The sequence below is a fragment of the Nicotiana sylvestris genome, chromosome 3, assembly GCF_000393655.2.
Source record: "Nicotiana sylvestris chromosome 3, ASM39365v2, whole genome shotgun sequence".
NCBI lineage: Eukaryota > Viridiplantae > Streptophyta > Magnoliopsida > Solanales > Solanaceae > Nicotiana > Nicotiana sylvestris.
Window position 1 is genome coordinate 15,063,905 of NC_091059.1, and position 20,065 is coordinate 15,083,969.

General features: G+C 36.7%; 1 protein-coding gene across 1 annotated transcript; it reads left to right on the top strand.

Moving 5' to 3' along the window:
- The first annotated feature begins 6,395 nt into the window (after positions 1–6,395).
- Positions 6,396–6,731, top strand: LOC104222684 (uncharacterized). Its single transcript, XM_009773952.1, has one exon. It carries the CDS (start codon positions 6,396–6,398, stop codon positions 6,729–6,731), a length of 336 nt encoding a protein of 111 aa, XP_009772254.1.
- Positions 6,732–20,065: the final 13,334 nt, after the last annotated feature.

Sequence of the window (20,065 nt, forward strand, 5' to 3'; positions counted from 1 at the left end):
TATAGTTTATTAAATTATCCCTATTAAATATTTTTTGAGAATTGAACAATACTAAAAAGAACTATTACTTTTTAAATACTAGGGTTATATTGGAAACAATTGGAGTAATAAATTTAGTCTTTGAAATCCTAAAGTGACAATTATAATAGGACAATTTTTTTAAAATAAAAAAGACAATTAAAATGGAATGGATCTTGAAAAGCAGCCATAGCTCTCCTATGTTTTTCACTTTCTACCCCACTACCTAAACACTATATCATTCATTAACCCATAATTTTTATGATCTCATGACTTATTATCCCACTTTCTTTAATTTATTTTTAGGAAGAATTCCTACACCTATAAATAGAAGTTTTTCTTTCATAAAGTGAATGTAAAAGATATTGTAGAATGCAAAAAGTAAGGTTAAAATTGTGGAAAATAAAAAAGAGTTTTACTTTGTTGAAGGAAGGTATTCATCTTGGCAGAACTTTGAACTCAACAACTTGTTCGAGTCATATGACATTGTCGAGCTATTGAATCCTGAAGAAGACAAATCAAGAGTATTACTGATGGTCGACCGGTGAAGATTTTATGCAATTTACTTAAATTTTCTTTTCAAAAAAAAAAAGAGAGATTCACGAAGAATATTTTTTTTTTAACTCTAGTTGTAAATTTACCAACAATACTTAATAGGAGTAATAAAGTACTTGGTTTAGTGCTGCTTTTGATGTTTGTTTCTAGTTACTCTATTCGAGAGTCATTGTCTATGGACAATTTTCTGAAAACCAAATGAGTCAAGAAATTTTTAAGAATTTTGACAATAACAAAAAATTTCTAAAAATAAATTTTAAAACAAAGCACCTTTTAAAATATTTTTATCGAAAGTTTGAGACATTTTAAAAGAAAAATCCGACACTAAAGGGAGCAAATTGTCTCTACAAAATTATACTCCCCTATTTCAATTAAGATGACACATTTCACTCACCGGGAATCAAATTAACTAAACTTTAAAAATAAATTAGATTAGTTCAACTCAATATTTTAAAATTAAAATTTAGATATTCAAAAACTATACGAAAAGTACAATAAGTTATAATTTCTCTCGTGTAAATATGATAAAAAAATTATATTTTAAAATATTGGTCAAACTATACATAATTAGACTCTCAATAAGCAAAATATGTTTCTATATAAATAAAAACGCAAGAAGTAAAAATAATTCCTGGGGGCACAAACAAGAACAACTATTAGCTTCACTTCCAAACACGTCAAGTCGACTATATAAATCTTCAATGTCATATTTATTTTTTCGTTTAAATTCACTTAAATCGTACATTTGACAATAATAAAACTTTTAATCAAGTGCATTGATGACAATTTTTCGTACAATAAATTTTCACAAATAAGTGTGTGTTTAATGTACTGTCAGCTTTCCATTTTTCTCTTATATCATCTCCTATATTGTCAAGTGGGACCCTGCTGATTTGGCGTATCAAATGATCTATGTGAATGACGTGGCCAAGAGGTGCACGGAAACAATATTCATCACGTGTATATTACACGTCAAACCTATTACAGCGATACAGATTTTTGTGGGCCCCCAGAAAATATTGAATAAAAATTTTCATAAAGCATTATCTTTTAATAGTAATTAGTCATCTAAGAATATCATTTGTTATATTACGGATTATAGATACTTTTTATGTAGTTATAAGATGTATTTGATGTATTTAAGCTATTGTATTCATGAATACAGTAGCAAAAATAGGCGTGAATCATGGAAGTCCAGCTAATCAGTTGTTGTATTCGAGTGTATTCGACTGTATTCATGGAGTAAAAAATGGAATTACAGATGGATAGATTCGACTGTATTCACGGCATGAAATAGAGGATTACACTGTTTTTAAAATGGAAAGTGAATCAATTAACATAATAGACTCTTAATATAACTCAACAAACTCAATTATAACACACAAATTTTGTATTTTCAGTTATAAAAAAGATTCTCAACCGAAAAATACCCCAAAGACATAGAAATCTTCAGAGAAATTATATAATACATCCGAATACATAAATTATATTAATTAAAAAAACGTATAAATACATTCATGGTATATAGCGAGACAGTGAATATAATGAAATACATAGAATACATCGGGATGCATTGAAATACAATGAGAAAAAAAGACAGTAAATAAAATAAAATACATGGAATACAACGAGATACATTGAATTACAATGAAAAAAAGACAATGAAATACATGAAAATACATTGAAATATATTAACAGAAAATCAAGTTGCTCAGCCCCAAACTCCATCGTCTTTGTTCAAAAACAAACCCTATTTTCCGGCGAATCCGCCGTTCACCGGAAGCCGGTAGTGAAAAACGCGCCGCCTTCATGGAAATTTCACTCTGAGTTGTTTGGCAATAAAAATTATATTCACATCTTTCCAGTCACAAAAATAATATTCGGTAGCATTGCATCTAGCACTCTTGTTTCGTCAGGTAAGCAAGGGAGGTCCATTCTCAGCAGTTGTTCGAGTATGTTCGTGACTATGGCTTCTTGACATTTGTACATCTCGATTGAAATTGGTCTTTGACTTCGCATAAGGAGCGTCTCTCGCTAGATAAAATTGGAAAAGCCATTCTAATGCAGAAACAAATTCGGTAGAAGGAGGAGGAGATCGAAAATTTTAATGGGATGGGGGAAGAGAATGAGATGTATCAAAGTAGAGAGAGAGAAAGAAAATAGTGTAACTGATTAGCGTATTTAGTGGCTTAGGGATAGGAGGTAACCAAAATTAAATATTTTGCTATAAACCTTAAATTTAAAAGGTATTTATAGAATATATTTTTTTAATGGTATTTATTTAAAATAAATAAGGTGTTAACATTTGCTATAGGAGGTAAAAATTTCAATATTGAATCAGTTGCAAACTTTGGTAGTTTGTGTTTATCACCTTGCTTTGTAATGTCGTATTATTCTAATTTTAATTTTTGTTTAATTTAGGAAAAACTAATAGAGATGAAGAAGTAATCTTGATGTGGTGGCCGTTGATGCTAGTTATATGATGCTTTATGACTTTGGATCTCCAATTCATTTGGTTGAAAAAGCCAATTATTGTTGAAGCAATGGAAGTTAGAGAGGCATTGCAGATTGAAGTTCGTAGACCATGGAGAAAGATTCATCTCCTATCAGATGCGAATGAAATAGTAATGTGTCACGATCCATAACCATGATCGTGATGACACCTATCATGTTACAAGGCAAGCCTATTCCCAAAATATTATTACTAATTTGATTATAAGAATTTAATAAAACATTTCAACATTTAAATTTTTCATAAACTAAATCAACTCTAAATATAATATAGAAAAATACGGAAACGAACCCCAAACATCGGGGTGTCACTAAGTCATGACCGTCTAAAACTATAAACTAAGATATATAAACTGTCTAACTGTCCAAAAGAAGAAATGACAAGAGGAGTAACAAGATCCTGCGGACATTAGCAGCTACCTTGCAATCTCCACAGATAGCCGGTCTGAACTCAACGATCGCCGCACTCTAACTCACCTGGATCTGTACATAAAGTGCAGGGTATAGTATGAGTACAACCGACTCAGTAGTAACAGACATAACTAAGGAACTGAGCAGTAGTGACGAGCTAAATAAAACAGTCCAATTATTTATTTTTCACAAATTTAAAAATAACAGGAATAAACAGGTAAATTTCATAACTCAGTAAATGCCACAAAGAAATTTAACAAATAAATGCAGCAACAACAAAAGTAAATGCAACCTCACAGCAATGTCACTCCATCACTCAGCACTCAACAGTCAATACACTCAACACTCTGTGCTCATTGGGGGTGTGCACAGACTCGGAGGGGGTCCCAAAGCCCAAGCTCTAAGCACGGACAACTCACGTGCCATCATATCAATACCTGAATCCGCACGGTCCACTCACGTGCTACGCGGACAATTCGCGCGCTATGGTATCAATACCTAGACCCACACGGTCAACTCACGTGCTACGCGGATAACTCACGCGCTATGGTATTAATATCCTCACAACCAGGCCCTCGGCCTCACTCAATCATGTACCTCACTAGTCTCACCATTATCAACAAATAAGGGAACACAACCCACATCAAGTATCACAGCATATTAGCAAATAATAGAGACTGAGGTAAACATGTACAATAATTTCTATGACTGAGTACAAATAATGTGAGCATGAATAAATCCTAAACATGATCTCTAACGTGAAGGCAGACATGTTCAACAACAAGTAACTACGTAAACAAAGATGATGGCCATGAGGCCTCACGGGACAGACCAAGTCTCAATCCCTCGGGGTATATACCCACACACCCATCACCTAGCGTGGGTATCACCTCCAAACAATAACATGACATCAAATTCTCCAGGTTTTTACCCTCAAAGTCAGAGTTAAAATTGTTACTTACCTCAGCAGCGTAAAATCCTACCTCGGGATGCCCTCTTCTCTGGACTCAGTCTCTAAAAGCTTTAAATCTAACCATAATCAGATTAATACCATCAACATGTGCTAAAGAATCGAATTCCACAATAAAAACTATAAAATATGCCAAAAATCCGAAATCGGCCACAACCCGGCCCCCGGCTCACATCTCGGAATTAGTCAAAAATGGCAGAATAATAATTCTCGTCCTCTTCCGAGTCTAACCATATAAAATTCGTCAAAATCGTACACCGTTTGGTCCCTCAAATCATCATTTAAAACTCTCCAAAACTCAAACCCTAACTCCCTCAATTTCACTTTGAAATCATTCAAATCCCAAAAAACGAAGATGGATTCATGAAATATAACCAAAACCGAGTAGAGAACACTTATCCCAATCCATATGGTGAAAATTACCTCCAAAATCTCCCAAATCCGAGCTCCCCAACTCAAAATATGACAGAATGAACAAATCCTTATTTTAAATATCTTTCTGTCACTTATTCTACCTCGTTTCTCATACCAAACGATCCCGAAACTCGTTTTTTATGCCTCCAATGTATTTTTGTGAAATTCTAGTCAAGTTAGGCTTTTGAATTACTTAATTTGACCTTATAATGAATGAGATATGTTGGTTTCAATATTTGTAGTAGTACATATTTTTAAATACGCCGTTAGTGGCAATTTCGTTATTAATTTGAAAAAAATCTGGTAACCTAATTCTTAGTAAAATGACCATAAAATCCTCATACAATGTCCAAATTCGACCATTCTTTTTGCTACGGGTTCGTAATTACGATACAGATCTAATGCTTCAATCAAAAAAGAAATTGGAGCTCATTTGTTCTATATGATATCATTTGTGCTTGAAGAAACGGCGTCGAAACATAAGAAAACGAGCACAAAACAACCCAAACCTATTCAAAACTTACCCGAGGCCCTCGAGACCTCAACCAATAATTCCAATAAGTCATATATCACTATCCGAACTTAGTCGAACCTCTAGAACACCTAAAACAACACCAAAACATCAAATCAACCTCGAATTCAAGTTTAAGAACTTCTAAACTTCCAAAATTCGCCAACGACGCCGAAACCTATCAAACCACGTTCGAATGACCTCAAATTTTGTACACACATCACAAATGACACTACGAACCTACTCTATTTTCCGAAAATCCATTCTGACGCCGATAACTAATTTTCCACAACCAAAATTGCAGAATTTCCAACTTTCGCCAATTCTAGCCTAATTCTACCACTGACCTCCAAATTACATTTCCAGACACACTTCTAAGTCTAAAATCACCCAACAAAGCTAATCGAATTATAAAAATCCAAATCGAATTCGTCTACTCATAAGTCAACTTCTGGTTGACTTTTCTAACTTAGCTTTCTAACTAAGAGACTAAGTGTTTATTTCACTCCAAAACTACTCCGAACCCAAACCTACCAACTTGATACAACTCAACACAACTGAACAATACATAAATAAGCATAGATGGAAAAATTTGGACTATAACTCTCAGAACGAACGACCGGGTCGTTACATAATGATATTATAGGAATTGATTCTTCACCTTGGTCTATAGAAAGCGTATATGAAAATATTAGTCATATTAGGGGTTGGGACGAGAGAAAAGGAGAGTAAGGGGAAAGAGGGAGCTTGTAGATTGAGTATCGGGTCGTGGAACATCGGCACGCTAACGGATAAGTCTATTGAGTTGACAAAGATTCTCCAGAAGAGAAAGGTTAATATAGCTTGTGTCCAGGAGACTAGGTGGGCAGGGTCGAAGGCGAGGAATGCGGACAGGTATAAGTTGTGGTACTCTGAGTCGTGAGGGGTAAGAATGGAGTGGGTATCTTGGTGGATAAGGATCTTAGAGAGTCTGTGGTTGAGGCTAGGTGAGTGAATGATAGACTAATGTTTATTAAGTTGGTGATTGGTGAGTTCACCCTCAATGTAGTTAGCGCTTACGCGCCGCAAGCGGGCTTGGATGAGGAGGTTAAGAGGCGCTTTTGGGAGGGCTTGGATGAGATTGTGCGTAGTATTCCACCTACTGAAAGGTTATTTATTGGAGGGGATTTTAATGACCATATTGGGGCAGCTGTTGGTAGTTATGGCAAGGTGCATGGTGGCTTTGGCCTTGGGGATAGGAACGGAAGAGGTACTTCGCTGTTAGACTTTGCTAAGGCTTTCGAGCTGGTGATTGCGAACTCGACTTTTCCAAAGAGGGAGGAGCATCTGGTTACTTTTTGAAGTTCGGCGGTGAAGACTCAGATCGATTACCTTTTCCTCAGAAGGTGTGATAGAGGGTTGTGCAAGGATTGTAAGGTTATTCCGGGAGAGACCCTCGCGACTCAGCATAGGCTCTTAGTGATGGACATCGGCATTATGATGAAGCGGAAGAAGAGGTATGTTCGTGGCCGCCCGAGGATTAGATGGGGAGCTTTAACCAAGGATAAAGCCCAGGAGTTGGAGGGGAGGTTAGCCGCTATGGGAGCTTGGAGGAGTAGTGGAGACGCGAGCATTATGTGGTCAACGACAGCGAACTATGTGAGGGAGGTGGCGAGAGAGGTGCTAGGTGTATCGAAGAGTTTTTCTGGAAGGCACCAGGGAGACTGGTGGTGGAATGACATAATCCAAGGTAAAATGGAGGCGAAGACGGTAGCATACGCGAAGTTGGCAGGGAGCACAAGCGAGGAGGAGAGGAGAGCGAATAGAGAGAGGTACAAAATAGCTAGGAAGGAGGCAAAACTGGCGGTCACGGAGGCTAAGAATGCAACGTTTAGCCATCTATACGAGGAATTAGGGGAGAAAGGCAGGGGAAGGAAGTTGTTTCGGCTGGCTAAAGCGAGGGAGAGGAAGGCCCAGGATCTGGACCAAGTAAGGTGCATCAAAGATGAGGATGGTAGAGTATTGATGGGAGAGTCCCAAATTAAGCGGAGATGGCAGATGTACTTTTATGGTCTTCTAAATAAGGAGAGGGATCGAGACATAGCGACTTGGGGCATTTGAAGAGTCTCCGAGATTCTAGGCATTACAGGCGCAATAAGGTGGAGGAGGTCATGGGGAATTTGCGCAAGATGAGTAGGGGTAGAGCGACGGGGCCAGATGAAATTCCGGTTGAGTTTTGGAAGTGTGTGGGTAGAGCAGGATTGGAATGGCTGACTGGGTTGTTCAAATGTAATTTTTAGGACGAAGAGGATGCCGGAGGAATGGAGGTCGAGTATAGTGGTTCCGTTGTACAAAAACAAAGGTGATATCCAATGTTGTAACAATTATAGGGGTATCAAGTTACTTAGACATACCATAAAAGTCTGGGAGAGGGTGGTGGAGGTGAGGGTGAGGAAGACAACGTCTATATCCGACAATCAGTTTGGGTTCAGGCCGGGCCGCTCCACTACGGAAGCTATCCACCTTATTAGGAGGTTGGTGGAACAGTATAGGGATAAGAAGAAGGGTCTGCACATGGTGTTTATTGACTTGGAGAAAGCGTATGACAAAGTTCTTAGGGAGGTGCTCTGTAGATGTTTTGAGGCGAAGGGCGTGCCGGTAGCCTACATAAGAGTGATCAAGGAAATGTATGATGGAGCTAAGACTAAGGTTAGGACTGTGAAAGGCGACTCGGAGCATTTCCTGGTTGTTATGGGTTTACACCAAGGCTCTGCGCTTAGCCCGTTCTTATTTGCATTGGTGATGGATGCTTTGACAAACCATATTCAATGGGAGGTGTCATGGTGTATATTATTTGTTGATGACATAGTTCTAATTGACAAGACGAGGGCCAGTGTTAACAAGAGATTGGAGGTTTGGAGACAGACTCTCGAGTCTAAGGGTTTCAAATTGAGCAGGTCTAAGACAGAGTACCTGGAGTGCAAGTTTAGCGCTGAGTCGAGGGAAGTAGACGGGGACGTGAGGCTTGGGTCACAGGTCATCCCCAAGTGAGATAGCTTCAAGTAATTTGGGTCGATGATTCAGGGGGATGGAGAGATCGACAAGGACGTCACTCACTGCATAGGAGCGGGCTGGATGAAATGGAGGCTCACATTTGGAGTCTTGTGTGACAAGAAAGTGCCACTGATACTCAAAGGTAAGTTTTATAGAGCTGTGGTTAGATCGGCCATGTTGTATGGGGCAGAGTGTTGGCCAGTTAAGAACTCTCATATCCAGAGGATGAAAGTAGCAGAGATGCGGATGTTGAGGTAGATGTGCGGGCACACTAGGACAGACAAGATTAGGAATGAAGATATTCGGAAAAAGGTGGGCGTCGCCCCTATGGATGACAAGATGTGGGAAGCAAGGCTCAGATGGTTCGGGCACGTGCAGAGGAGAAGCCTTGATGCACCGGTGAGGAGGTGTGAGCAGTTGGCCGTGGTGGGTACGAGAAGAGGTAGAGGGAGACCTAAGAAGTATTGGAAAGATGTGATCAGGCAGGATATGGTACGACTGCAAATTTTCGAGGACATGACCCTTGATAGGAAGGCCTGGAGGTCAAGCATTAGGGTTGTAGAATAGGGGTAGTTGAGCTCTCCTTACTTCATATCGGGGGTGAGGCGGGTTTGGATTAGGGTTGATCTTAGATGGCTTGTAGTTTATGTTGAACACACACTATACTTGCTGTTTATCTTAGCCCCGGGCCTTAGACTCTGGTTACTGTTATTGCATGTCATTCATCTTTTGGTTTTATGCTTCTGTTACTATTACTGTTTCTACTGGAGTTAGTAATGAATTCTCTTTTCTTGTTTTTTATTTCTGTCTCTTTGAGCCGAGGGTCTATTGGAAACAGCCTCTCTGCCCTATCGGGGCAGGGGTAAGGTCTACGTACACATTACCCTCCCCAGACCCCCACTATGTGAGATTTTACTGGGTAGTTGTTATTGTTGTTGTTGTATTAGGAGCAACCTAGAGGTATATAGTTGTTTCTCCTTTATTAGAAGGAATAACAATAGATGCAGTCACAAGTAGGTATTACTAACTCAACAACCTGTCCACAATGTCACCAACATAATGAAACAATTCCTCATTTATTTCAAACTTGTGCTAATACCATACTTCTTTGGAAATCTCTTAGAATATCACCTCCCACTAGCACATTAGTTGTTCCTCAAAATAAGCTTATGCCTTGGGTGTACCAACTTATACATACATCTTTGCCTTCTACACCACACAATATCCCTTCTACAATTATAATTCCTTTTGCATTATGGGAAATATGGCTTAAAAAGAATATGTTTGTTTATGAACAAAAAGTAAACGACTTAAATATGCCTTCTTTGTTCGTAAAGGTAGCTGAATATTACTTTTTAACAAATCAATCTAGTAAGAAGAGATCAAAGTCTCCTATCTATATTAAATGGCATCCACCTGATCATATGCATTACAAATTAAATATTGATGGATCTTGCTGCCCGGCTTTATGCACTTATGGAATTGGTGGAGTTATCCGCAACCACAAAAGCAATTGGATCATAGGCTTTGCAGGGTCTGTCAAAGAAGGCACCTCTATACAAATAGAACTCCTTGCACTCCTCAAAGGTTTACAAATTGCTATCCGACAAAGGCTCTTACCAATCATCATTGAGACGGACACACAAGCAATAATTGGTATATTAAAGTCACCAGCAATGAGCTTTATTAATATTATTAATGATTGCAGGTTCTTGCTCTGACAGTTGGATAGTCCATCAGTACAAGTTATCTACAGAGAGCAGAATTGTGTAGCAAATAAATTAGCTAAATATGGTGCACGCATGTACAGGAGCAATGCCTACTTTTTGGAACACCCCCACCTTTTGTTATGTCTTGTTATGAACAAGATCACGAGGGCACACTCCATAGCAGGATGTCTCGGCAGCTTAGTAGGAATGTTACACAATCTCTCTCTGGATCATATGGTTTAGCTAGTGTGTATAATAGTACAACTCCCTTAGTAGCTTCTACTTCCAATACTAGTGTTGTTTCCCAAGTAGTGGAAAATAAACAATCTAGCTCTATCTTTATACAACGAATGCCGTGTATGCATCCAAGACTCTAAACTTATGTAAATATTTGTTATGTTATAATATTGCCTATCTTTCCAACCAAAAAAAAAAATAAGATGTAGTCGCCTTCTAGCAGTTTCCCACAAGGTTTGTCTACGAAATAAGTGATTCTTTTGCTTTGCTAATGCATAAATAAAAAACCACTCGTTTTGATTTAAAAAAAAACAGAAACTGTCAATTTCTTTTATGAGTAATGAAAAACTTTCTCAAATTCAAAGGATACTACTTGGTCTAAGTACTCTTGTTTCCGTTGCTGATTCTCTTTTTTTTTTCTTTTTTTGGTTTACAGCGTAATTTTGTTTTGTTTGGTAGGTATTTTAAAATTTAAAGTGTTAATTATTTGACACTTAAAATTGGAAATGGTGCTAATATTACGGGGTCTGATTTCAGCATTTTGGCCTACGCAAAATATATATGAAGATATTGGTCACCTTAGAAACAATTTAAATATAGTTTGTTTCTCCTTTATTAGGAGGAATAAGTATAGGTGTAGTCACCTTCTAGTTTGTTCTTCAAAGACTTTAGTACATGATGTATTTTAAGATAAGCAGTTTTCCATATAATTTGTACAAAAATTGTGACACTTTTACTTTATTAATGCATAATAAAAAATAACCTGTTTGATGTTGTTTACCCTTAAAATGAGTAACAATTAAATTTATACGCAGTTAAAGGATGTGTGGTTTAATTTAACACGAATGAACTATGAACAGTAAATAATTGAATTAAAGAAATTCAGAACAATCAAACCAAATGTAGTGGATGAACAAGTTCAACTTCGCTTTGAGCGTCTGGAATTTTGTTCCGATTCAGCCCTCGGAACGAGCTCGGTTATGACTTAATAAACAAACAGCTGGAGAACACTTTGAACAATAGTTAAAGGACAAAAATTAACTTTATTCCTTTGATATGCGTGCCTATAGTGATTTTAAAATCAAAAGGTTCTCCCCTTTATATAGTAGGGGAGTTTCAATCCTAGTATAAGTCTACATAAGGTAAAAAAAGAATCTTCTCCTTCGAGTAAACATTTATGCAGTTGATATCGGGCGAGATTCGTACCGTAACATCCGGTTGAGGGCGGATATTACAGTTTCCCGCCAGGGGTCTTCATAAAAATCCAAAAAACTGAACCAACCCAAAAACCAAACCAAACCGACCAAAAAAACCGATACTCTTTGATTTGTTTTGGTTTTGGTTTTGAAATTTAAAAAATCGATCAAATTTGGTTTGGTTTTGGTTTTAATAAAAAAATTGAACCAAACTGAATATAGAAGTAGCCATTTTAAATTTAAAATTACACACACACACATACACACACACACACATACACACACACACACACACACACACACACACACACACACACACACACACACACATATATATATATATATATATATATATATACTTTTATACAAAGTTTCAAAATTTTTATAGTAAATGTTAATCGTTTGCACTTTTAATACAGTTCTTTACCTTTACATTCTAGTTTGATTGATAGTTTTCTTTTGTTAAGTGTAAGAATCTATTTCATGTTAAAAATAATATATTTTTAATTGAGTCCTTAAATTATTCATCACTATTTGATTCAATTATCATCAATATATCTTGGTAAATAATAGATTTCTCATAGGGCAATTGATTTGATAGTGTTACGTTAAAATTGTTAGGACCGAAAAAGTAGGTGTCATACGGAAGCTAGCAAAGCAAACCTTGAGCGACGATAAATATACAACAAAGGAGAAATCTACCAAAAGAGATACAAACATTTAACGTGGTTCGGTCAACTGACCTACGTCCACCGCGGAGATGAGCAATCCACTATATAAAAAGAGAGTACAAAATATCGAGAGAACAACCTCACGAAGAGACAAACACAAGTGACACTCTAAACACCTGTCCCGTAAAGTTCTCCCCCTAAACACGCCTCTCAAACCCCATATGGATACATTGTGGATACTACTGAATGAGAAGGACGGATCTTCAATTTATAGAACTCCAAACTTTTTCCTACAAGAAAAAGGACTAGCCAAGTATAGGAGAATTATAATTTCCTTCAACAAAAAGGAAAACCCAATTAAGGTAATTATATTGCCCTTTCCTTCAACAAATAGGAAAACCAAATATGGTAATAAAATTATGGCAAACACTTAACAAAAATGTGGTCGCCGAAATATGTGTTTGGTAGTGTATGTCTTATATTTAAGAAAAAAAACCGACAAATAACCAACAAAACCGAAAAACCGAAATATACCGAATCGAGAAAAAAACTGAATTAATTGGTTTAGTTTGGTTCTAATATTTGAAAAACCGACTTACTTGGTTTGGTTTCTTTTTAGGGAAACCGATCCAAACCGAAATATGAACACCCCTATTTCCCACTTATCGTGTCTAACTGTTTTTCCCCTTAGTCACAGCCCTTTACTCTGCACGAACCCGATGCCCAGCCGTATCCGGTCCCGGGTGCACCATTCGTCCTCCCTGAGCTCTGAGACATGGAACCCCTCGGCTTTACTCGAGGTCATGTCAGATCGTGCTTCCCTCTCGTTTATTTATCGGGAAATCGGGGGTAACTTTATCCCCGATTACCCATACACAGATAGTCCCCTCACTTTTTGGAAAGCAGATTTATCAAAAAGATGAAAAGTAATTAATTGACCCTGGTTTCTTCCTCCGTACGTTACAATCGGGTTGACCATCCTTGAATGCGAAATGTCACGCATTAATTACCTCCCTCCTATAAAAGCTTCGATTCCCCTTTTTTCACTTTTTTACTTTCCGATTTCAAACCTTCTTAAGTTACCCCTGGGCTTTTTACTTGCTATAATTCCTTCAAATCTTCATACATTGTTCTTCACATCTTCATTTCTTCATCTCCAATCTTCAAATCTTCATATTTCGTCTTTGAATCTTCAAGTTTGACCTTCAAATCTTCATACCCATCTTCAAACCTTCAAACCTGCCTTTAAACCTTCATATTCCATATATCGATGGCAAAAACCTCGAAATTTGTGCCTTAAAATACTACTTCTTCAACTGCCACCCCGACCGCTGACATCAAAGCAACTCTACGGCAGTGGCCCCAAAACCTCCCCTTAAGGACTTTATTCCCGGAGGTTGTTCCATAGATAACGATTTTAAGGTCGAGAAGGCCTCCAAACTAGGGGATCGTGGTGAGGAGGTGTGGAGGTATATCTTCTCCATCACCGAAGATACACTCTCGATGGTCCGGGAGGACTATAAGTGGGAAGGCAAGGAAATAGTCATCCCTAGTCCTGACGAGGACATTACAACTCACGTGGAGGGGTACTTAAACGTTTATACGCACTCCTTTACGCTTGGTTCGGTGGTCCTAGACTTTTTCAAAAGGTATGAGGTCTGCCTCGGGAAAATCTGTCCATCTTTTTGGAGGATCGTGATTCTCCTCTGTCACCTTTTTAATAACACAGAGGAGACCCGATTCATTATCGACCACCTGCTCCGTATCTACGTCCCCCGAATCTTCTGAGAGGGTTAATCAAGCTTGCTCGACAGGCAAAGAAGACTCCCTTCTCAAGTATTGACAAAGACAGGGAACGAGGCTGGCAGGGGAGATTTGTTCGGGTAAAGACTGAGGAACTAATTTCCTCCGATTTCATGTCGTTCCTCGAGAAGTGGAACTCAAAACGTAAGTTCATCTCCTCTTAAGTAGTTGAAGTACTTCTTTGATTTTATCTTTCTTTCTCATTGCCCAATTTTCTCGTTGTGCAGCGGTCGCCTGAGTCCCAAATGCAGTCCCCCATTTTAAAGAGTGGATTGAGGGGATCTACAAAGAAGTAACGTACTTCGAGCGCATGTGGATCAAACTCTTAAAAGGCAAGTGGGAGGCCTGTTCCCATGGTGAGTGTTCATAGTAGGCTAGAAACTCGTATTTTAGTCGTAGTTTGCACTCTAATTACTGCATTTTACGTGTGTTTGAACGTAAATGATAGTGAATTACACTTATACATGTTTTATGCATTGTAGGAAGTGATTTCGAGTTAATGAGTTAATTTGGAGCTGAATCGATCAATTTGTAGCTTTAAAATCTAAGTAAAAGCCCAAGAATTTGAGCCTGGATCGTGTTCGAGAATCGCGCACCAAGTCTGAATGTTAAAAAGTGGACGAAATAATTTACTCTAAGAAAAATACACAGTCACATCGTATGGGGCACTGCAAGGAGCGGTAGTGTAAAATTAGCCTGACAAGTCTTTGACACAGCCTCTGATAAATCCCACACACACGACACATGGCACAGCGCTAGGCGCGGCGTGCATGTGCAAAATTCTGAGAGTTTTTTCTGTTTCAGCTTGGAAAGGGTAGTTGTGTCCGGACCCACTTCCACATGGTATAAATACAATTTGTGAAACAAATTTTGGAAGGGGCTTTTGACCTACGAAAGATCGGAGAAGCAACTGAGGCAAGAAGATATAAGAATTCATCAAGATTTCAACCAACGATCAATGCAATACGAGAGTTTGTATCGAATCATTAGCATTGATGTTTTCATTGTTTTTAAACCTTATTGAGATAACTTTTTCCATTGCTATAGAGTGATTTCTATTAGGATGTTGACAAATACGGTATTTTGACAACTTGATTAGGGATTCAATTTTTAATAATTGTTGGAGTTAATTGATGGAATTTTAATTCATATTATGAAGTTATTTCTTATTTTTCTAAATCGAAAGAGGAGCTTGATATTGATTTTTTTTACATCTTATGCTCTAGTTTAAATTCGTGATTCAAATAGGTAATCGAAAGAGCCTCTTGAATTGTTAATCAAACTAGAAAATATAGGGAATATTCGTGAGAAGTTACCCTTTAGACCATAACCATTATTTCATTCATTACAATTGTTTATTGTGCTTCAATTGGATTAATTATTGAAACCAACGTTTAATCAAAAGAGGAACATTAAATTCAAATGTAATCTAATTATCTGTTAAATTCGTAAGAATCAACAGTATTATAGAATGAACTAATTCAAGAATCAAATTCCGAGTCAATTATTTTGCACTTGTCTAGTCAATCATCCTTATTTATCTCATTGATTACTCATTTGTTATTTTTTGTGATCAATTGTTAATTGCTTAATTTTTAGTAGTTAATCGCAATTGATAATCATCAATTCAATTGTTAATTTTTCTGGATAGTAATCAACTGAAGATTATTCGAACACTGTTTAAATTCAATTCCTGTGGAGACGATAATTAAACTATACTATCTTTGACTAGTGAGCAATAATTTTGTATTGTGTTTTGCGCGTCAAATTTTGGCACTGTTGCCGAGGACTCGCAATCAATAGTGTTTAAAATAGTTTTTAGTACTAATTGAGGAACCAATTTTACTTTGTTGTATTCACATTTTCTCACTTGTGTGCAAGATACATGTTTAACTTCTTTGGTGTATGACTCGATCTTCTTCAAAGGAAGTGATACCCTACAAACCAAAGTTGGAAAAATATTTGCGACAACTGAGGAAAGAAAGAGAATTAATAGAAAATTTCTTGGGTCATACTTTGACTCAAGATAACATGGCAAATAAAGATATTGATGGAGTAGACTTAGCTGCAAGAGAGGCAGCACAACAAGAAGTTGCACGAATAACAGATGAGGCAGCCCTTAGAGCTACTGAGGAGACTATCGAAGATGGTGGGGGTCAAAGATTCAATCTAAACCGACCATTAGTTGAAGATCAGTTTGAGAATACAACACCAAGTCCTGGGAGATCATTAGGTGATTATGCCATGCCGGTATACAATCAGGGACTGTCAAGTTTCATACCTCCACCCATATCAGCAAACAACTTCGAGTTGAAGCAAGGCTTGCTTCAAACCATCCAAAACAACTGTATATTCAGAGGGAAGGTGAATGAAGATCCTAAAACTCACTTAATGGACTTTGAGAAAATCATGAATACTTTCCAGTACAATAGAGTATCAAAAGATGCGATCTACTTAAGGGCATTCCCCCTTTCATTGAAGGATGACGCGAAGCACTGGCTTCATAGCTTACCTACAGGGTCGATCAGGACATGTGAAGATATGACTAAAACATTTCTTGACAAGTACTTCTCAACTGCAAAAATAGAGAAATTCAGAAGGAAAATCCACAATTTCTGCCAGAAGGAGACAGAAACGGTTCTCGAAGCTTGGAGAAGATTCAAGGAGATAGTCAGATAGTGTCAGCACAGCGAAATTGATTTGTGGATGCAACTCCGGGATTTCAGGGATGGACTGACACCTTCCTCACGATGAACTATGAGTACTACATGTGGAGGTCCACTAATAAAGAAAACTCCGGAGGACGTTGTCTCAATCCTTGATGAATTGTCTGAGGATGCTAACCAGTGGCCTGCTGAGAGTAATGACAGGCGAAAATCAGCTGGGGTCACCAGGTGGATTCTAATACACTAGTACAAGCCCAACTAGACACCATGGCCAAGGAGATAAGAAAGTTGACATTCACCAAGGTACAGAGTGAGCCGCAAGCAACATATAATTAATTCGAAATATTTGAATTAGTCTTACCGTAATAAATTATGAATTATTTCAATAAAAATTCGTAATTACACTCCTTAGGTCAATTTCGATTTTTTTCATTAACCTTAGTTAACTTCCCATGTTAAGATCCAGATACTATTTAATTGAATTAAATTACTAACAATTTAATTTATTAATTTTTTATTTGGACTTTCGCTTAATCTATATGTGATAGATATAATTTTTTCTTGTAGGTTATACATGAAAACTTATAAGATTTCATAATGATGTATTATCATCAATATTTAAACCAAGACATGAATTCCTTCAACTAACTATTATTTCGCCAATGTATATTGCTATCATCCAATTTATCAAGCATATGGACCCCCAAAAACCTCGCCTTTTAATCAATTAAAATAATAAATAATACATACATATAATAATAATTATATCAAAGTTAATAGTATAAGTACATTTAATGGGCTATAGAATTTATTGTAATAAAATACGTATTTTTACTTGGTCTGTTCAATACATACAAAATGTATTAGCACAAGAAGTCGATTATACAATTTCTATAATCAAGATAAATTATATTTAATCTTGTACTTCAATCATTGTGATGGCTAATGGCTTGTCAAATTTCATCTCATATTGTAAACATATTCTTTATATCTTATAAGAACCGATGATGTAATCTTCCATAAGATAACTATTATATACTAAATCATCTACTACATAAATAAATGACATAAACAAATAAATAGTCTAATTTCATCCAAGAGGTGGTGTTGGTTCTTCTACTAACTTTACACATATTTCTGAAAGTTCACCTGAAAATTTCAATGTAGATTATGAGCGAATGCAAGAAAATTTTGGTGTAGATGATGATTTAGAAGATATGTTAGATGATATTCAATCACCCGATAATCTTGAAATACCACCACCTACAACTGGTAATGCTAGTCAAACTCAAAATGTTAGGGGTGCAACAAGTAGGTCTCCTCTCCCTATTAAGAAGAATCGACGATTAAGAAGTAAGTGTTGGATGTTTTTTGAAAGACTAGAAGATCAAAAAAATTATGTAAAATGTAAAATTTGTAGTGAACATTATAAATATGAGCCCGGTAAAGGAGGGTGAACGGGTCAACTTCATAGGCATATGGAAGAGAAACACCCTCTTGATTGGGGAGTAGATAAGTCATCTAGGCAACAAAAACTTAACCCAAGTACTGGTTTTTTTTTTTCGGGAAATACAATATTAAGAAAGCTCGGGAAGAATTAGCTAAAATGATTGTTTACCTTTTAGTTTTGCTTCTTCATAGTATCTGGTTACTTATATTCAAAGAATTTATAACCCTATGTTTAAAGGTATTCCTAGAAGTACTTGTATAGCTGATATCTTTAGGCTTTTTGGACAATATCAGACATATATACGTTATTTGTTCGCAAGTCTTCCTTGTAAAGTTTCTCTTACTTCTGATATTGGTCGTGCTGTGAATGAAAATGATTATTTGACTGTTACATGCCATTGGATAGATGATAATTTTTGTATGCAAAAACGTATTATTTCTTTTAAATATGATGAAGATCAAAGTCATACTGGTGCATTTATAAATAATACTATACATGAAGTTGTTATATTTTATAATCTTGCAGAAAAAGTTTTGTGTATATCATTTGATAATGCTTCTAACAACAATGTTGTTATTACAATATTAAAACTGCATCTACACCTACCACTTCCTGAAATATTTCATGTTAAATGTTCATGTCATATTTATAACTTGATTGTGAAGAGTGACCTTGAATTATTTAGAGATGAAATTAATTTAGTTAGGAGAGTTGTTGGTGTAATTCAAGGAAATAATAGAAGTGCTAGATTAAATGCATTTAAGGAAAAATGTATACACTATGGACTAAAACCAAGACTCATGCCTGAAGAAATAGTTACTAGGTGGAATAATACTTATTTGTTCTCAAGATGTTGTTATAAATATAGAATGCCTATAACTGAAGTTGCTAATTCTCGTTGTACCAATCCTAACCGTTTGTTAACATCTAGAACTTGGGAAGTCATTCATGATGTTGTACATTTTTTACAAAAATTTTATGTGGCTACACTTGAGTTTTCTGGAGCTTATTATCCTACCATTTCAAATGGTTTAGTTCATATTGCTGAAATTTCTCTTTTACTACATAATTTGAAGCAGAAAGAAGGATATGCTACTGTTGTTGAATCTATGCTAGATAAGTTTAAAAAGTATTTCTACCCAATTCATTATATTTACCTAATTAGTGCTATTTTAAACCCTACTGTCAAAATGATAAAGTGTCGCCAATTAATTAGAGCTTTATATACTTATATGGATATTGGACCAACTGAAACTCCTGATATTGACACTTGTATTACTGAGCTACACATACATTTACAAACTTTATATAATTATTATGCTAACATTGTTGATGCTTTTTCGGTTGTAGATGCAAACATTCCTTCACTTAATCCTTCAACATCTGGAACAACTATGGATGATGATGCTTGTGTTCAAGATTATCTGATTTGGTCTATACTAGGAGAGCATCAACAAACCAGTAGCAAGAATATTGATGAACTACAATTCTACTTGCAAAAGTCACCAGAGCCCCTCACAAAGGATTTTCTACCGCTGGGTTGGTGGAGGAACAACTCAAATCAATTTCCTGTTCTTTCGGCCATGGCTCGAGACGTGCTAAATGTGCCGATTTCAACAGTCGCATCAGAGAGCGCATTTAGCCAAGCAAGGCAGCAGCTAGGAGATACCCGCCATTCATTGGGCAACAACGCTTTGGAAATTCTAGTGTGCTTTAGAGATTGGATAAGACCAGAACGGCGAAATCAAGGGCGTGACGAGGTAGACGAAGAGGAGGACCAAGAAATTGGAGATATAATGGTTTATGGTTCCGATTCAACCAATGTCGGAAACCAAGAACCTCATGTTGACATGGAAGAACTTACAAAAATGATGCAAAGCATGTGATGTACTATTTCTTATTTTTTATAA

Bases quoted from the DNA above. Each gene is read 5' to 3' on its own strand.
- LOC104222684 (XM_009773952.1), top strand. From the start codon at position 6,396: ATGTTTATTAAGTTGGTGATTGGTGAGTTCACCCTCAATGTAGTTAGC.